The 18,339-nt window shown below is 40.0% G+C and overlaps 2 protein-coding genes across 2 annotated transcripts; both read left to right on the forward strand.

The window, feature by feature from the left end:
- The first annotated feature begins 82 nt into the window (after positions 1–82).
- On the forward strand, positions 83–8,905 carry tmem39b (transmembrane protein 39B). Its single transcript, XM_077620999.1, has 9 exons — positions 83–240; positions 950–1,107; positions 1,185–1,404; positions 2,534–2,617; positions 3,279–3,433; positions 5,782–6,115; positions 7,031–7,218; positions 7,287–7,407; positions 8,539–8,905. The coding sequence occupies exons 2-9, from the start codon at positions 977–979 to the stop codon at positions 8,770–8,772; spliced, it is 1,467 nt and encodes a 488-aa protein (XP_077477125.1). The 5' UTR covers positions 83–240; positions 950–976; the 3' UTR covers positions 8,773–8,905.
- Positions 8,906–9,696: 791 nt separating this feature from the next.
- Positions 9,697–17,374, forward strand: ccdc28b (coiled-coil domain containing 28B). Its single transcript, XM_077620523.1, has 6 exons — positions 9,697–9,910; positions 10,800–11,057; positions 11,688–11,857; positions 11,922–12,076; positions 16,549–16,571; positions 16,647–17,374. Exons 2-6 carry the CDS (start codon positions 10,822–10,824, stop codon positions 16,699–16,701), a joined length of 639 nt encoding a protein of 212 aa, XP_077476649.1. The 5' UTR covers positions 9,697–9,910; positions 10,800–10,821; the 3' UTR covers positions 16,702–17,374.
- The last annotated feature ends 965 nt before the right edge of the window (positions 17,375–18,339 follow it).

Below are 18,339 nucleotides of genomic sequence, written 5' to 3' on the forward strand. Positions count from 1 at the left end.
TTAATGGTTTCCCCCGCTAATTTCTGTTTGTGGTCTTTTTTTTTATGATACTACCCCTTTAAACCTGACTCCGCCCCCTTCAGTTGCTAGCATAACCGCGCTGCAGTCTATCAGCTTTACAACAACAATGAATGTCTTTGGCAATTTCAATGAAACCTACGCCCATACTTCTGCAGTTATTCCCAAACTTTGTTGCCTTTAAGTGGAAATTGATGCCGCAGAGCAGCGTTTGACACCCTGGTAGGGTTTTATCATCTTCTTTATCAGTTTGTTATCTTAGGTGAACGTCAGCTAGCTTGCTACATGGACACTTAGGCCTAGCATCTTTGTATTTATTCAAGCATGGTCTTGGTGGAAAGACCCCTATCGTGCAGCCCCCCCACGTTTATGCCGCCTGGTGGAAATTATTGCATTGATAGGAGACAGTTTGTGAAAGTGTGATGGCTGATAATGCTACTAGTGGTAATTAGTTGGCAAATTAGTGATACGTATCGGTTTCGTGGAGCGTCGTGGTTAAGTGGTTGACTAGTTGACTTGCGAGCTGGAGGTTGCGGGTTCGATTCTCTGCACTGGTGACTTCGTTTAAGTAACCTGGAGGAAGATGCTGTTGTTCATGATATGCATAATAAGGTCGTAAATGAATGTGTTTGGGACTTTAAAAAAATAGTGAGTAGGAATGGGCATCTTTCGATATGATACAAGGCTCATGATATCGATTATCTCACGATATTAGCGATTCATAGGTCAGGAAATCGGTCTGCGATATTCTACAATCCAACTTTTAAAGAGAAAAAAGCAAGCAAACAATTTAGTTAACTTCTGAGTCGTCTTTTTGCTTTGTGTCGTGGCCAATTGCGATGTATTGTGGCTATTTGCATTTGTGTTGTGGTTATTTTGCTCTTGTGCTTTTCTTTTGCAAAACATTCACCATTTCTCTCTCTTTTTACAGGTAATAAACAGAATAGCAAGGTGTCTAATGGCAGGTGGAAGGCGAGGGGCAAACCGCACCACTTACTGCAGAAGTCCACTAGGCAGCGAACCAGGCTCGGTCAGCAATGGCAACCACTCCACCAGCTCCCCGGTCACCGGCGTCCGCTCTCGCACGAGGTTTGTCATCCGTCCCGACCCGCCCCGCTTCCGTCGACGCCAATCCCCTAACCTAGGGGGGCTTCTCGTTCCCGCAGGAGCGGTACCGGAGCCTGCCTGAGCAGCCCTCCATTAGCCGCGACGACAGTGATACCGTTGAAACACTGCAAGATCCCAGAGTTGCCCGTGGATAACAACATCCTCTTCGAACTGCATCTTTTCTTCTGCCATCTTATTGCCCTTTTTGTCCACTATGTCAATATCTACAAAACGGTATGGTGGTATCCGCCATCGCATCCTCCTTCACACACTTCGCTGGTGAGTAGCCATGGCGCCATCTTGTCCCGATTGCTATTTTTGGGGTATCGGATTCGCCACTTTTAGCATTTTTCAGTCCAAATAAAATCTATATTTCAATGTGACGGTACTTATTATAATAGTAGTAACTCATAAAAATGATTTTGATAATAGATTTAGGTCTCATTTAATCCTCTAGCATAATTTTGTGAGTTAGCATATTAGTTGAATATACAGTAATCGCTCGAATATCGCAGTTGATTTAGCGATTAGCGATAATCAAAAATTTGCGAAGTAAGGTCACCCCTATTATAACTTTTTTTTCCTTCAGTGCTGAGTGCTAGTAGCAAAAGTAGCTTCTGATTACAAGTTACAGTGTGGATTTTCACATTTTTATGAACTTAGAAAAATTAAAAAATTAACAGCGAAAAAAATCGCATAGAGAAATCGCGATAATCGAGGGATTACTGTATTTTCACATTTTGCACAGACTTGAAAACTATTTTATTTTATTATAAGTCTAGATTGAATTGAATTAAATGCTTTTATTATCATTAAGCACGAGACTTAAAGCTTCACCACCAAGTGCACAAATAACAAACAGACAAATAATCAATAAATAACTAAATGATAAATAATCAATAAGTAATAAATAAGTAGTCAACAACATAAATAAGTAGGGAAGTGCACAAATAACAACAACAACAAACAAATGAACACATAAATAAATAATGAAAAATAATCAATAAGTAAATATGTAGTCAAAATAATAGATAAATAGTTGTCAACATAATAAACAAGTAATAGTCAACATAGATAAGTAAGAAAATACAGTTGTCAACATGAATAAGTGGTCACATAAGTACAAAAGGGAACGTTTACCTTTTATCATTTAAATTAAATATACCAGTTCCTAAACATCTGACTTTGTGCATTAAATTAGACTTGTTAATTATCCATCTATTAAATGATTTAACGGTTATATTACCCACCGTATTATAATTTCTTAATGTAGCCATTAGAATTTATTTCCAACTGATGACACCAGACTATTTATTAGCTTTGTTTTGGTTTTGAGAATTTTGGAATGGATACAAATATGGTGACCAGTCACATTGCGACAAACAGAAGATATTTTCTTTTTTTGCAGAATTTCCACCTGATTGATTATAACATGCTGGTGTTCATAGTCATCATTTTGGCTCGGAGATTAATCGGCGCAGTCGTTAAAGAGGTGAGAGTTGTTGCCATATGCCATAAATCAATTCATCACACTGTTAAAAAAATATTGAAAAAAAATACATGCTGGTTTGTGTGGCTTTTTGAGTTAAATTGATCAAATACATGAAAACCGGCCTGATGGAGTTATTTATCGCAATGTTCAATATATTTTTAGTAGTGTGTTCAATAAATATATTTTATTGAGGAAATGCTTGTGACAAAGTCGTATTTTCCGGACTATAAGTCTCACTTTTTTTATAGTTTGGCTGACAGTAATCCCTCGATTATCGCGGTTAATGTCGACCAGACATGGCCGCGATAAACGAAAAACCGCAAAGTAGGGTCACCCCTCATTTAAAAACACAAAAAATTGAATTTTCACATTTTTATGAACTTTAAAATTTTTTTTTTTACTTTACTAAAAATCCGCGATGTAGTGAAGCCGCGATATTCGAGGGATTACTGTAGTTTTTTTTTTATTATCTGCAAAAAACTCTTAACAAATGAATATTTAGCCTATCATTCTCTAATTTGACTCATCTCTAGCTCTTCCCAAAAATGCCACTTATCCTCCAGTGCGACTTATTTTTTTAATCCTTCTTAATTGTGCATTGTTTCACTGTTACGAAAACGCGTTATGTCATTGTTCCGGTATTTTTTTTTCTGTCCTGCAGGCATCGCAGAGCGGGAAGCTCTCCTTTCCTCATTCCATCTTCTTGGTCATGGCACGCTTTGTCGTGCTAACGCTAACGGGGTGGAGCTTGTGCCGATCTCTTATTTACCTCTTCAGAACGTACTCCGTGCTAAGTCTACTTTTTCTCTGCTACCCGTAAGTACCAGCAGGGGAACCTTGGACCTTGAGCTATTCATTTTGTTGACATGCAGCGATTAATCTTGTAACTAGCGACGTCCGTCCTCCTATTTTTTTTCCTCATGAGGCAGTCAGAGAAGTGGTAAAAAAAAAAAAGTTGAATCAATGGGGGTTGGGTCGCTGTGGGTGGGGAGGGGGGGAGCTTTTCGTTCAAGCTATCCGGCACTGACCGAGCTGACTAACAAAGTTGAACCAGCGGGGGTTGGGCTGCGGGACGCACCTGACCGCAATCCACCGATTGCACTTGTAGGACACTAGTATTGTGGAAAGCTTTTCCTCTTTTGAGGTTGAAAACAAAGCACAGCCCTATTCATACCTGTCAACCTCTGCCGATAACTGCCCTTATAAATGATTATGATTCCCCTTACAAACCCCCCAAAAAACCTTACAAACACCGTACGACTCGTACGGTGTTTGTAAGGTTTTTGGGGGGTTTGTAAGGGGAATCATAATCATTTATAAGGGCAGTTATCGGCAGAGGTTGACAGGTATGAATAGGGCTGTGCTTTTTTCTTAAAAAAAAACGACATAGAATTGTAAGGCTTTCATTCTTAAAAAACGACATAGTATAGTAAGGCTTTTTTTCCAAAAAAACCGACATAGTATATAGTAAGGCTTTTTTTCCTAAAAAACGACATAGTATATAGTAAGGCTTTTTTTCTTAAAAAATGACAGAGTATAGTAAGGCTTTTTTCCTAAAAAACGACATAGTATATAGTAAGGCTTTTTTTCCTAAAAAATGACATAGTATATAGTATGGCTTTTTTTCTTAAAAAAACAACATAGTACAGTAAGGCTTTTTTCCCTAAAAAACGACATAGTAAAGTAAGGCTTTTTTTTCCCTTAAAAAACGACATAGTATAGTAAGGATTTCCCCCTCCCTAAAAAACGACATAGTATAGTAAGGCTTTTTTTCTTAAAAAAACGACATAGTATAGTAAGGCTTTTTTTCTTAAAAAAACGACATAGCATAGTAAGGCTTTTCCCCCTAAAAACGACATAGTATAGTAAGGTACAATAAGGCTTTTTTCTTAAAAAACGACATAGTACAAAAGTTTTCAACCTCAAAAGAGGAAAAGCTTTCCACAATACTAGTGTCCTACAAGTACAATCAGTGGATTGCGGTCAGGTGCGTCCCGCAGCCCAACCCCCGCTGGTTCAACTTTGTCAGTCAGCTCGGTCAGTGCCGGATAGCTTGAGCGAAAAGCCACCCCACCCTCCCCACCCACGGCGACCCAACCCCCATTGATTCAACTTTGTCAGCTATGTCTGTTCGTGCCTTGTAAAACTCAACAAGACATACATTTTGGTTAATATACAGTCAAGAAATTTGAAAATTGTCTCACTGCCTTATTTAATCTAGAGCTGAGTACATTAGAAATACTGATAAGAGGCCAATTTGGCTGTGAAAATGTCAAAATCTTTTCAATATGAACTTTTGATTGGATAAAGGAATCAATACCATACCTGTCAACCTCTGCCGATAACTGCCCTTATAAATGATTGTGATTCCCCTTACAAACCCCCCAAAAACCTTACAAACACCGTACAACTCGTACGAGGTTGACAGGTATGCAATACCGAAAGAGAAAATTATTGATCCCACCAGCCAAATGAAAAAAGTGCCGATAAAGCAGTGGTCGAACTCGTGCAAGAATATTCCTGAATTCAAATTACATCGTTTTGTTAGAGCTATTTTGGCAACAAATCTTCCCATAGGGCAAGCGTGTCAGACTCGGGTCGGGCCGGACCATTTTAGATATATTATTTAGATTTTTTAAATATAAATGGATTAAAAGCCCGGAATATTCAGTTTTTTATAGATCTAAAACAATGTTTGTTTTAGCTTTTTTTAAATATATTTTTAGATTTTACCAAATGATTTTGGAACTAAAAACACAGACAAAAATGGATTAAAAAATGACAATTATTCATTTAAAAGGGAGAAAATCTTTAAAATTTAATATACATCTATACTCTTCATTTTAATTAGATCCTAAAACAGAAAGTTGGCACTCATGATTTACTTTCCCGGGCCACACAAAATGATGCGGCGGGCCAGATTTGGCCCCCGGGCCGCCACTTTGACACATGTGGTCTAAAATATATTTTCCTGTGTCTGTATTCTCACCGTCTTGCTACCGTGACAGTGAAATTTCCCCAATACGGGATGAATAAATGTATCTAATCTAATACCATTCCGCTCAACGTTTAAAAACAGGCTAACGGCTAGCAAACGGAGCGCATTTTATAGTCCGTAAAATACGGTACCGGTGGATGACTGGTATCTTTTCCCCCCGCCACAGATTCGGGATGTACATCCCTTTCTTTCGGCTGAGCTGCGACATCCGACGCGCCGGCGCCCTCTCGCCCATCGCCAGCATCGGCTCCAAAGAGATGGGCGGCGTCGGCCGGGGGCGGGACTACCTGAGCGTGCTGAAGGAAACGTGGAAGCAGCACACCAGCCAGCTGTACGGCGTCCAGGTCACGCCCACTCACGCCTGCTGCCTGTCGCCGGATTTGATCCGCAAGGAGGTGGAGTACCTCAAGATGGACTTTAACTGGAGAATGAAGGAGGTGCTGGTCAGCTCCATGCTCAGTGCCTACTACGTGGCCTTTGTGCCCGTCTGGTTTGTCAAGGTTTGTATTGATATATACTGTCATGAAATGCCTCTACGGCAGGGCTCGCGAGCCAGACGTGGCTCTTTTGATGGGTGGAAAATAGGAAATACGCTGTGCTCAGTTATTTTATTTTTAGTTTTTTTTTTTTATTAAAAAATGACTTGCGATTGGCTGGACGCCAATCCGGGGTGTCCCTGCCTAGTGCCTGTAGTTGCCCGGGATAGGCTCCAGCACCCTTGTGAGGATAAGAAATGAATGAATGGGAAAAAAAGGTAAATATTAGTATTATATGTTATGTATTAATGTATATTTTTTAAAATATGTTTATTATTTTTAAATAATTTTATATTCTTTTATATATTTTTTAATTAATTTATATTCTTTTATATTTTTTAAATAAATTTATATTCTTTTATATATTTTTTAATTAATTTATATTATTTTATATTTTTTGAATTAATTTATATTATAGTATATATTTTTTTTATTAATTTATATTATTTTATATATTTTTAATTAATGTATATTTTATATTTTGTTAATTAATTTATATTATTTTATGATTATTTAATTTGATTTTTTAATTTTTTTTATCATTTTTTTCCCTTTAAATGGGAGAAATGAGAAACATTCTCTTAATTTGAATTTTTGCAAAAGTGATCCACTTTGGTGGCCCGCACAAAGTGACATGGTGGGCCAGAACCCACCGGTGGTTTCCTGGAAAATCTATCTGGCAACCCATTCTTGGTGGCACCATATCATTGCAATATCTATAATATATATCAATATCCTGCCACTCCCCCTTTGAATCTGTTGTAATCCACTTCAACAGTCTGCACAGTTTACGCATTTATTGCAATGTTTCTTATGTTCCGCTAGAGGGAGACAAAAGCACCATCGATTCATGGATTGTTCTACTTTTTTTTCCTCCAGAGCACGCAGTACGTGGACAAATGCTGGTCCTGCGAGCTCTTCATCCTGGTCTCGGTCAGCACGTCAGTCATTCTGATGAGGCACTTCTTGCCGCCCCGCTACTGCGACCTCCTCCACAAGGCAGCGGCGCACTTGGGCTGCTGGCAGAAAGTCGACCCGTCCCTCTGCTCCAACGTCCTCCAGCACTTGTACGTTGTCGCCGCGAAGACTCATTGGGAATAACCTCAACTTATTTTTGCTCTACCTCCCCCATCAGGTGGACCGAAGAATACATGTGGCCGCAGGGGGTCCTGGTCAAGCATAGCAAGAATGTCTACAAAGCTACGGGACACTACAATGTTGCCGTACCATCTGACGTGTCCCATTATCGCTTCTACGTGAGTAATGCTAACGTGCTAGCCTGGCCATTGTGTTTTTTGGTTTGTCGTAATGTTAAAAGTGGGGTCCCTGGCGCGTACATTTTTTTTGTTTCTTTTGACGGAATCCATATACCGTATTTTCACGACTATATGGAGTATCATATTTTTAGCCTCAGTGTCAGTAACAAGTGCTATTTTTGTATTTTAAACACAAAGGGCGCACCGTTTTTTTAGACGCATATATATTATATATGAATATCGAACTGCAATAGCACTGGCTACCGGAAGCAGCCCCAGACTCTATTTCCGGTTTCCGGTGCGCAGTAACTGGGATATATAGTTCTTGCACACTACACCCACACGCTAAAAACACGTTTTTAAAAAGGCAACGTAAGCAAAACTGAGTTCGGTTGTACTTTATTTAGCCATTTTACAACGTACTCGCGTCATCATCACCCACAAATCCATCAAAGTCCTCATTTGCTGTGTCCGAATTGAACAATTGTCCAAATGAGTCATCGAAAACGCTGAGTTTTATACGTTCGCCCAGGTGGCCACAATCCATTCGCAAATAGTAGCTAGCTAGTAGCTAGCGTAACTATTCCGGGGCTGTCTTCCAAGCATCGTAAAGCTGTGTTGATGTCGATGTCCAGGTCACAATCCATTGGGTGTATTGACAAAAGAACTACATATCCCAGCAGTCAGTGCGCAGTACTTTTTCTACGGGGAAAATAGTAGAGTCGGGTCGGGGGCTGCTTGCCGTAGTTGTGAGAGCTGGTGTACCCTATCGACTGATTTATTTGATTTTATCGTGATCGACAATTTTAGTATTGGTCCATATATAAAGCACACTGGATTATAAGGCGCCCTGTCTATTTTGGACAAAATTTAAGACTTTTATGTGCGCCTTATAGTCGTAAAAATACGGTACTTTAAATAAACACTCAACAACACTAGCCAGTACCAAAAAAAACCATTACATTTTCTGCTTCTTTTGTAACTGGCGGCCATCTTGGTAGGGGCAACCGGTGTTTGGAAACAAACTACGGACGTAGACATATTTTACCCCATCACTACAGTATTTTTTTGTACTCGCCGATTAGTTTTTACGTCGTTCCTTGAGGCTCATTGTGTATTTTCAACCCACAGTTTTTCTTCAACAAGCCGCTACGAATATTGAACATCCTCCTCATCCTGGAAGGTTCCATGATATTTTACCAACTGTACTCGTTGATCGGCTCGGAAAAGTGGCATCAGACCATATCGCTGGCGCTGATTCTCTTCAGCAACTACTACGCTTTCTTTAAACTACTGAGAGACAGAATTGTCTTAGGTAAGGCGTACGCTTACTCCAACGGTCCCTCGGATCAGAAAGTGAGTTAGGTCTAAGTTATTGCAGCGTGTATCTGAGAAAAAGAAGTTTAAGAGCTCTGTATTTTTTCTACAAACTGCATTTTGTGTCATGCTTTTGTTCTGATCTGTCATAATAAAAAAGATATTTTTGTATTACTGAAAATTGGTTTGGGGCGTTTTTTCTTGGATGTTCGTAGTTCATTTGAAGGTGCATTTTTTCCCCTTTTGTGATAGGTAAACAGGGTTTGTTTTTATTGGGTGTGGGTGTCTGCCCAGGGTGCATTATTTTGCATAACTTCAATTATATTGCGTGTGGTCTAGACTAATCTATTATCATTATATATTTTTTTTTCTTATTGTAACAATTTTTTAATGACACTAGTTGATTTTTACTCATTAAAGAAGGCCAAAAATGTTTTAGCTTCAACCCAATCATCTGGAACACAATTGTAAAAAGAGTAAAATATATAAAAAACATTATAAACATTATATAGCTATAATCTGATCCCTGAATTCATTTTTATATTTTAATTTATTCTACTTTTGTGTTACAGTGCATTTTCATGTTGTTACAATTATACTCTTCTATTGCGTCAAAATATTTTTTATAAATTGATACTATAGGAAAGAAGATCTATTTATTTAGGAGTGTATTTAAAAAAATAATACTAATACGTATGTATTCTTGTGTTTGTATGTTAGTGTTTATCAACGACCGTGGGCGCCAAATTGGGCTGTACCACCTTTGTGGGTAAATGAGCGTTTTTCATTTTTCACAAAGAAAACGTTGTGCACGTGTTTTGTTGGTAAATCCACTTATTTTTGGTTTACTTTCTTAATAGGAGCACACGGAAGACTTTTGTGTGTCTTCACGAGGACGTTTTGTTTGGAGAATGTCCCCCCGAAAGTGGGCAAATGAACCTTCCCGCACCTTTCAAACTCGACGCAGGGAATACTGCGCCCACGTGAAATCCTGATTGTTGCAGCTGCGCAGAAAAACGTCGCTTTTTCAGCTGCACTTTTGTACGGATAACTAGCTTCATTTCATCTTCCTTTACTCTTAAAACCTCCTCATTTTGAAAATAAATAACTAAATAAACTAAAAAAAGGGAAACACGAGGAGATATGACATCGCAAGTTTTAAATTTCCTGGCAAATAACAGATAAGGTAAGTGTAATTCCTCTCATCCCGAGACAATGTTTTCCAGTCGTCGTGTTTATTTGGTTTTAATCGATATTAAACTATCTAACCTATTATTTAGTCAAATGTTAAGAAAAGAATAAGTTATAATTCGGTAAAGTGTAGCGAAAACACGCATACAAAGGCGAATTTTGGTTTGTGTTGTCTTAAGAGCGCCGTGCTTTATCGTGATCGATATTAATGCGTTGTAGTACTGGGTAATTATATCGAGTTATATCATAACACTCAAATGGCAGATATGGCAATAAACACCTGGCAGGGAAAATATATAACAATTTGTATAGCTCTTGACAGTTAGCACAACATTGTTTTGCTTGTGAAACAGCAACACATTATTGAGTGTTTGTGTTGTGTAATTCCATCCCTGCTAAATAAAGCAAATTGATTTTCCCATGCCACCATAAAAAAAAAATGCAATTTATGTATAAAACAAGGCTTAATTTTGTGTTTAAACAAATTTGCGGATTATTCTTAGTTAATGTGGGTGTGTCTGAAGCCACTTTTTTTTCCTCATCTCATTTTCTGAACCGCTTTATCCTCACTAGGGTCGCTGGGGGTGCTGGAGCCATATCCCAGCTGACTTTGGGGGGGTACACCGTGAATCGGTGGCCAGCGAATCACAAGGCATAAGGAGACAAACAACCAATCATGCTCACACTCATATTTAGTGTCCAATCCGCCTAACCCTGGGAGGAAACTGGAGTACCCAGAGAAAACCCACACATGCCCAAGGATAACATGCAAACTGGGCCGCCCTGACCCACTTTTTTTGCTAAAGTAAATAGACAAAGATGTAAACTTGATTCCCCCGCCCCTTTTTGAGTGATTTACTAATGTGCCCACCCCCTGACTTTAGCGCAGCGAGCTAGCGGGTAACGATGGAGGACAAGCGCAAGAAGCGGAGCCCCAAAGTGTCTCTCCCGCAGCCGCCGCCGCCCCCCGTCAACCCACGCAAGATGGCCGTACTGCCGGCCAGCAAGAGCGCCACCTTTTCCCTGGGCCTACCGCAGCCCCCCTCGCCTAAAAACCGGGGCAAGTACAAAAGGTCCGTCGGGGCCCCGGGACCACCCAAAGAGGCCTTCGCCGGCGTGGTAGCGCCGCCCAAGACCGCCAGGTAAATTTGAAAAAACTCGCACCACTTTTCCGGAAACCAGGCCAAAATATTGAATGCAAAAAATCTGTGTATCAAACTGAATGTTTAAGATTTGTTCTGTTTTTTGTTTACAAACATAAAATCAACCCCTCAAATATCTTATTTTTTTGGTTTCAAAATGGTGTTTTTTTGCATTCAATTGTGTCCCCAAATAAGCAGCTTAATCTCATATTTCTCCACTGTAAATATATTTTTTCTTTTGCACAAAAGCGCAATAACCAATATTACACTTTAAAGTAGAAAATTAAATACTCAAATATTTTCTTTCTTTTTTTCAAGACAGCTAAAGACTAGTTTAGTCAGAAATATAATAGCTTTGAAGATGCACTCTATGGACAAAAATATTAGGACACCTTGCTAGTAAAGTGTTTTTTTGCATTCAATTGTGTCAGTTTCATTTTTTTATTATTTCTGACCGTTTAGGCCAGGGGTAGGGAACCTATGGCTCGGGAGCCACATGTGGCTCTGAAATTTAGCAACCCCCCAAATTCCCAATCTCGATATAAAACACATTCTCGTACGCTCTGAACGCTCGCCTTTACGTCCACCTGCCGTGTCTCATGCCACGTTTCCGGACTCGAACCCTTCCAGGACCAACAAGGAGAAGGCGAGAGCCCCACAACCGGCCGGCCCCAGCAAAGTGTCTCAGTCGTCCCCCCTGCAGCACTCCTTCCTCACCGACGTGTCGGATGTGCGCGAGATGGAGGGCGGCCTCTTGAACCTCCTCAACGACTTCCACTCGGGCAAACTGCAGGCTTTCGGTGAGAGAAAAATCCCCCGCGTTCGAATCCACGTCGTTACCCGCCATATTTGTCCACCTTGCAGGTAAAGTGTGCTCCTTTGAGCAACTGGAGCACGTTCGCGAGATGCAAGAGAAGCTGGCGAGACTTCACTTTAGCATGGACAGCCACGTGGAAGAACTTTCCCAGGACCAACGCAAGTGCGCTTCCGATCTCAACCTGGAGCACCTGCTCTGCAACGTGAGTCCAAAACCTTTTTTTTTTGGGCTAGAACCGGAGCAAAATTCACGACGTGATGGCGGCCAAACGGATACCTGTCAACCTCTGCCGATAACTGCCCTTATAAATGATTATGATTCCCCTTACAAACCCCCCAAAAACCTTACAAACACCGTACGACTCGTCGTACGGTGTTTGTAAGGTTTTTGGGGGGTTTGTAAGGGGAATCATAATCATTTATAAGGGCAGTTATCGGCAGAGGTTGACAGGTATGCACTAGAACTCCTCTTTATTATACTTTAAAACACGTGTCAATATTTTCTTTTTTAATTAGAAAGGAATAACAGTAAATATTGTATTATTTATTTAGATTGGAATTAAATATTTACAGTACAGCAATTCCTCAAATATGAGGGTTAATGTAGATCAGGGGTCTCGAACTCAATTTACCTGGGGGCCGCTAGAGGCCGAGTCTGGGTGAGACTGGGCCGCATCAGGATTTCCACAAGAAAAGCACTGATAAAACTTTCCAACGTTATCAAATATCTTTATTTTTTAACAAAAATAATGAATTAAATAAATTAACTTAAAGATGAGTAAAAAATAAATCAATCAGTAATATAAAACCAAATAATACTAATGAGCATACAGTAGATATATACTGGCTGGCTAAGTAGAGAAAATGAATTATTTTTATTCCGTTTCAAATGTCTGTATTTACAGCTCTTTAACCTTTAACTTTCTGAACTTGAATGGAACATTGAACATGAAATATTCTGAACACGGCTTCTTTTGCCTACTCCTTGCTGCTCGAGACCTGGCAGCGCTTCTTCTCACATAGTCACATTTGGCTTGAGGGAGGAAGCAGTGGAGACCCTCAGTAGAGCTTGAAGATGCTCATCAGTAAGTCTGGACCTGTACTTGGACTTATTGAAGTTCAAGGTGGAGAAGAGCTTCTCACACAAGTATGTGCTCCCAAAAAGGCACATGGTCCGCTTGAACCTTCGGGAAAGTTCAGGGAAGCTGGGGGTCAACTCTCTCAAAAATTGCCCAAGCTTGTCTGCTTCTCCACTCACCTCCCTGAACTTGGCTTTGAGTGCAGAGTTGCACTGCAGGTCAATGAGCTCCATTTGAAGCTCAGGAGGGGCATCTTGCACATCAAAGGAGAAGGGGTCCGCAAAAATTTGAAATGTGGCTTTGTGTGTCTTGAAGTCTGCAAATCTGTGATCAAATTCCTCCTGTAGCTTCGAAATGGCCTCAACATACTTCTCACCACTGAATGGTGTGCCTGCATCCACGAGAGCCTTGCATGCTGGGAAATGGCAAAGGTTTGTCTGAGAGAGCTGGGCTTTCCATAACACAAGTTTAGTGCAGAATGCTCTCACGTTGTCATAGGCAGCACTGACAAGTTGCCCCTGGCCTTGTAGCTTCTTGTTCAGTACATTAAGCTCATGTGTGATATCAACAAGAAAAGCCAAGTCCATGAGCCATTTGGGATCACTTAGCACAGGATCAATCAACTCACAAACGGCGTAGCTAGCTTTGACTGCTGCATTACTGTCTTTGGTAGCCTTCTTGAAGAGATCCTGTTGCCTCAGAAGACGTGTTTTAAGACTGGCAACCTGGTTGGCTCTCTCATCTCCCTGGTATTTTTCGTACTCCTCAGCATGTCTCATAGTACAATTACGTTTCAAATTGTATTCCTTGTGCACCGCAACTTTTTCAGTGTAAATGAGACACGTCGGGGTGCCCCTGTGTTCAACAAAGAAATATTGCACTCCCCACTTTTCTTGAAACTGTCTGTGCTCATCACCGACCTTTCTCTTCACGGCAGGCTTTGAAAGAGACATCTCTGGGGCTCTGTAATATGTTTTTCCACTTGGAATGAGTCTCGGGTTGATCTTTCACATTCAGTCGCGCGGGTTTGTGGCGCATGTGCACTTTCGCTCTCCGTTTCAATCGCGGAGATGGCTACAGACACTGACACAGGCTGGATCACGGATCATAGCGCCTCATTCAGTTCTATGCTGAGAGCAGCGGAGGAGTGTGCGCGCCAAGCGGAGTGATCGGCCTCACGGCTTCTCCTCCGCCCAGCTGATTGGAGGAATGAATGAGTGAGTGAGCGAGGCACTGGACAGCCCGGCCGATGTCCCGCCCTCCAGAGCCGTATACCTCACCGTGATTGGTTCATTCAGCTCCGAACCAAAGTTCCCTCTAATTTTTTGTTGGTCTGAGCAGAAAGACAACCTCCCTGAGCGCACTGAGTACCAGTGTGAGCGACATCATCGGTACTCGGATGATTCGCTTAAAGACGTTTCGCCGACGGACGTTTGACAGACGGGCAGGTCGCCGAATGGACGTTCCACCGAACGTTCATTCGGCCGAACGGAGGTTTCGCCGAAACGGGATTCGAACGCTCGCCCCGCCGGATCGTGTGTGTACAAGTTTTTCAACCTCGGCCCGCGGGCCATATACGGCCCGTTAGGATTTTTAATCCGGCCCGCCGCCGGTGTTGTCTAAATTATAGTAAAAATCAATGTTCGTCTACCATCAATGGCAGCCCGGGAATAAGCACTCTTGGGCGGGCATGGCAGTCCGGGAATAAGCACTCTTGGGCAGGCAGATGTAGCAGAACCGAGCCGTAAAATGACAGCAATCGGGTCAAATCCATCCTAAAACAGCATTTAATGATTAAATACAAATACTGGATGATATCGCGATGGAGGCAAAAAAACGTCTATAGACGTCCATTCGCCAAACAGCTCAAAATGCTCTCAAATTCGGTCAAATCCAGCTGAAAACAGCGTTTAATGATTAAATACAAATACTAGTATTTGTATTTAATCATTAAACTAACAAATACTAGTACGACCTGTCCGTCTGTCAAACGTCCGTCAGCGAAACGTCTTTAGGCGAATCATCCGGTCACGACATCATCATTGCTCGCTATCGGCACACCAGTATCACACCTGCCACAAGCAGGTGCATGTCAATGTTCCCTCTAATTTTTCATGTAAAACATGCTGTAAAACAAGAAAAAAATGAGTGGACAGAGCTACTGCCACTGGCTGCCACTTAAACGGCGCCATCATGGGGAAAGGGGTAAAAAAAAATAAAAAAAAAAAAAATAAAAAAATAAAAAAAAAAAAATTAAAAAAATCGATATTTCATATTAAGACGGGGGCCGCAAATCATCGTCCCGCGGGCCGCAGTTGGCCCGCGGGCCGCAAGTTTGAGACCCCTGATGTAGATCAAATATGGCTGCGATAATTGATGGATTTGTTCACATTTTTATGGACTTGAAAAAAAATGCAATTTTTAATTTTTTTTTATTAATAGCGGAAAAAAATCACTACTATAAGTGAAGTTGTGATAATCGAGGGATTACTGTATTATGTGTTTAGTTTTCTAAATTTTAGATTTCAAAAATATTTTTGGGTGAAGAGTGAAAAAAAAATTCAGTTTTTTCAATTAATTTTTTTTTTACAATTTACTTTCGCTAATATTGTTTCAATATAATGTAATATTATGCCCCCCAATGCAAAAAAAGCTTGAATAGCGACGTCGTTTTCTTCCCAATACTTACTCAATTATTTATTTAATAACTTGTTTATTACCTATTTATTAATGTCTAAAACAAGGGTGTCAGACTCAGGTTGGTTCGCGGGCCGCATTAACGTCAACCCGGTTTCATGTGGGCTGGACCATTTTAGATATAATATTTAGATTTTTTAAAAATAAATCCCTGAATATTCAGTTTGTTATAGATCTAAAACAATGTTTATTTGAGCTTTTTAAAAAATATATTTTTAGATTTTACAAAATGATTTTCGAACTAAAAACACAGAAAAAAATGGATTAAAAAATGAAAATTATTCATTTAAAAGGGGGAAAATCAGGAAATTTAAAATACATCTATACTTTAATTTTAATTTGATCCTAAAAACAGAAAGTCACCACTCATGATTTACTTTCCCGGGCCACACAAAATGATCCGGCGGGCCAGATTTGGCCCCCCGGGCCGCCACTTTGACACATGTGTTTTAAAGTATAATAAAGAGGAGTTCTAGTGCATACCTGTCAACCTCTGCCGATAACTGCCCTTATAAATGATTATGATTCCCCTTACAAACCCCCAAAAAACCTTACAAACACCGTACGAGGCGTACGGTGTTTGTAAGGTTTTTTGGGGGGTTTGTAAGGGGAATCATAATCATTTATAAGGGCAGTTATCGGCAGAGTTTGACAGGTATGTTTATGTCTCTTTCCATCAAAAAGGTTCCCGACCCCTGGCACAAGGTATCGATCACACATGACTTACTGCGGGGGGTGCTCTAACTTTTTTGCTCCAAGACCTCCCATAAAAACGACTTGCAACAAATTGCTTATCCATTGAAGCTGTTTATTAATAAACTGAAAGAAGGATGGTTGTGGTCCCGCCCTAAATGTGATTTTTGTTATTTATTTATTGTATTTTTTTATTTTTTTTGCAGTTGGAGGAGCTCAGCACATCCATGTATCCTTTACGTTTCATTCCAAAACGAGGCAAACGCTCGCGGTGGTGCCGTAATCCTTGACCAGGCGCCCTCAGACAAAAGCTCCACTTGGCCGAAAACCAGGACCCGCCCAAGACATCTGCTCCCTGACCGAACGAGGTGTCGAAGAGGGCGTCGCCGCCGCCGTCGTCGTGGCGACGTAACGGACTCGTTAAGCGGGGTAGGTATCTTGCCCGCGGAGGGATTGGAAGGGGCGGGAATTGGACACCGTACCCTAATGCATTCACGGCACAACTCATTGTTCGTTTTAGTTTGTTTTGAAAGCTTTGTCTTTGCTAGCTTTTTGAATTATGACATTTTACTTGGAGGTATTTCAATGAAGTTTCTGTCTTTGGGGTTAAATAATAGTTTGATGTACGTATATAGATTTTTTTTTGTAAAGTTAAGTAAAAATGGCAGCTATTAGTTTTAAACCAGGGGTGTCAAACGTATGGCTCGCGGGCCAGGAGTGGCCCACTAGGGGTCTGATTTTATTTTATTTTTTTAATTTAAATTTGCATTTATTTAAGGTACCCCAAAAAGTGATTGATTAAAATGAACTGATTGCTTGCCATCGACAAATATAGACATCTAGTCCAATAAAATAATACAGTTAGTTTGACAGCCCTGGTTTAAACTTTAGAGAATTAAGACATTTTGCTTCTTCCTTGCGTGGCAATATGAAGTTATTTCGGGCACAGTATTTGGGTCGACACATTTTTTTTCCCCTTCTCGTGTGAAGTTATTAATAAAAACATTTGGGATTTGGTCCCTTCGGACTTGATGATGCTGAGCTCTCACTGCGCAAAGTAAGAATAGAGTTATTTTTTTTTGTCCTTCATTTTAGGGCAAAAATGGTCATTCCAAAAATGGTCCATCCATTGAGATAATTCAAAATGTGTATAGTTAATAGAATATTGTGCTGGCGTCGCATTTGTCACAGGCTAAATGGTATTTGTTGTTTTATCTAGATTTTATTTTGAATGTCAACTAACTAGATGATTCAACTAGTTGATTATCCATCCAAAAATTATGATTCATTTGGAAACAGAGCCTAAAATGGTCCAAATCTTCCTATTTAAAAGCCACATTAACAAATATTTTCTATATAGTATTTATTTCTTTTATCTATGTTTAGTTTTGCAATTTTTTTTTGAATTTTGATTTCTGCTTAGAATTTTTTCCCCTTGTTTTCTATCGTGAGATATTCTTGAATCATAAAAATGCAATCAAACAGTAAATATATCCTTTTTTTAAAAAAAAATGAATTTAAAAAATAATCTAAATGCCCTTCATTACGGATGTCCCAAGATATTTCATCAAAAAGTACCATAATTTTATTTAAAATGTAATTTAGCAAGAAACAAAACATTTTCTTTGGCGTGCCCGATTTGGCCCCGTGGCCTTGAGTTTGACACCCTTAGTGTATAAAGTACCTACCGTATTTATACTCTCGTATAAGCCCTTAAAAATGCCTCAAATCGTTGAATTTGACAATTTCTCTCATATAAGCCGCCCCCCTGATTCACTATTTTCACCCCCATATTTATGGTTTTAATAGGGAGTACTTTGAAGGGAAAATCTTGAGAAAATTTATAGTATTTTTGAGATACTGTATGAATCAAAAGCACATTATTAGGGGCAATATCATAAGGAATTAATTAATCAATCGAGTAATGGTCATTTTCTTACTGCAAAACAGAAAATAACCAACAAATGGTAAATATCGCTTTGCCGACATCTGGTGAA

The sequence above is a fragment of the Stigmatopora argus genome, chromosome 15 (assembly GCF_051989625.1).
Source record: "Stigmatopora argus isolate UIUO_Sarg chromosome 15, RoL_Sarg_1.0, whole genome shotgun sequence".
In the NCBI taxonomy this organism is placed as follows: Eukaryota; Metazoa; Chordata; class Actinopteri; order Syngnathiformes; family Syngnathidae; genus Stigmatopora; species Stigmatopora argus.

Excerpts from the sequence above, each read along its gene's own strand:
- tmem39b (XM_077620999.1), top strand. The coding sequence starts at position 977 with ATGGCAGGTGGAAGGCGAGGGGCAAACCGCACCACTTACTGCAGAAGT. Across the intron at positions 3,434-5,781 it reads CTACTTTTTCTCTGCTACCC|ATTCGGGATGTACATCCCTT; the intron begins GTAAGTACCAGC and ends CCCCCGCCACAG. Across the intron at positions 7,408-8,538 it reads TGTCCCATTATCGCTTCTAC|TTTTTCTTCAACAAGCCGCT; the intron begins GTGAGTAATGCT and ends TTCAACCCACAG.
- ccdc28b (XM_077620523.1), top strand. The coding sequence starts at position 10,822 with ATGGAGGACAAGCGCAAGAAGCGGAGCCCCAAAGTGTCTCTCCCGCAG. Across the intron at positions 11,058-11,687 it reads GCGCCGCCCAAGACCGCCAG|GACCAACAAGGAGAAGGCGA; the intron begins GTAAATTTGAAA and ends GAACCCTTCCAG. Across the intron at positions 11,858-11,921 it reads GGGCAAACTGCAGGCTTTCG|GTAAAGTGTGCTCCTTTGAG; the intron begins GTGAGAGAAAAA and ends TCCACCTTGCAG.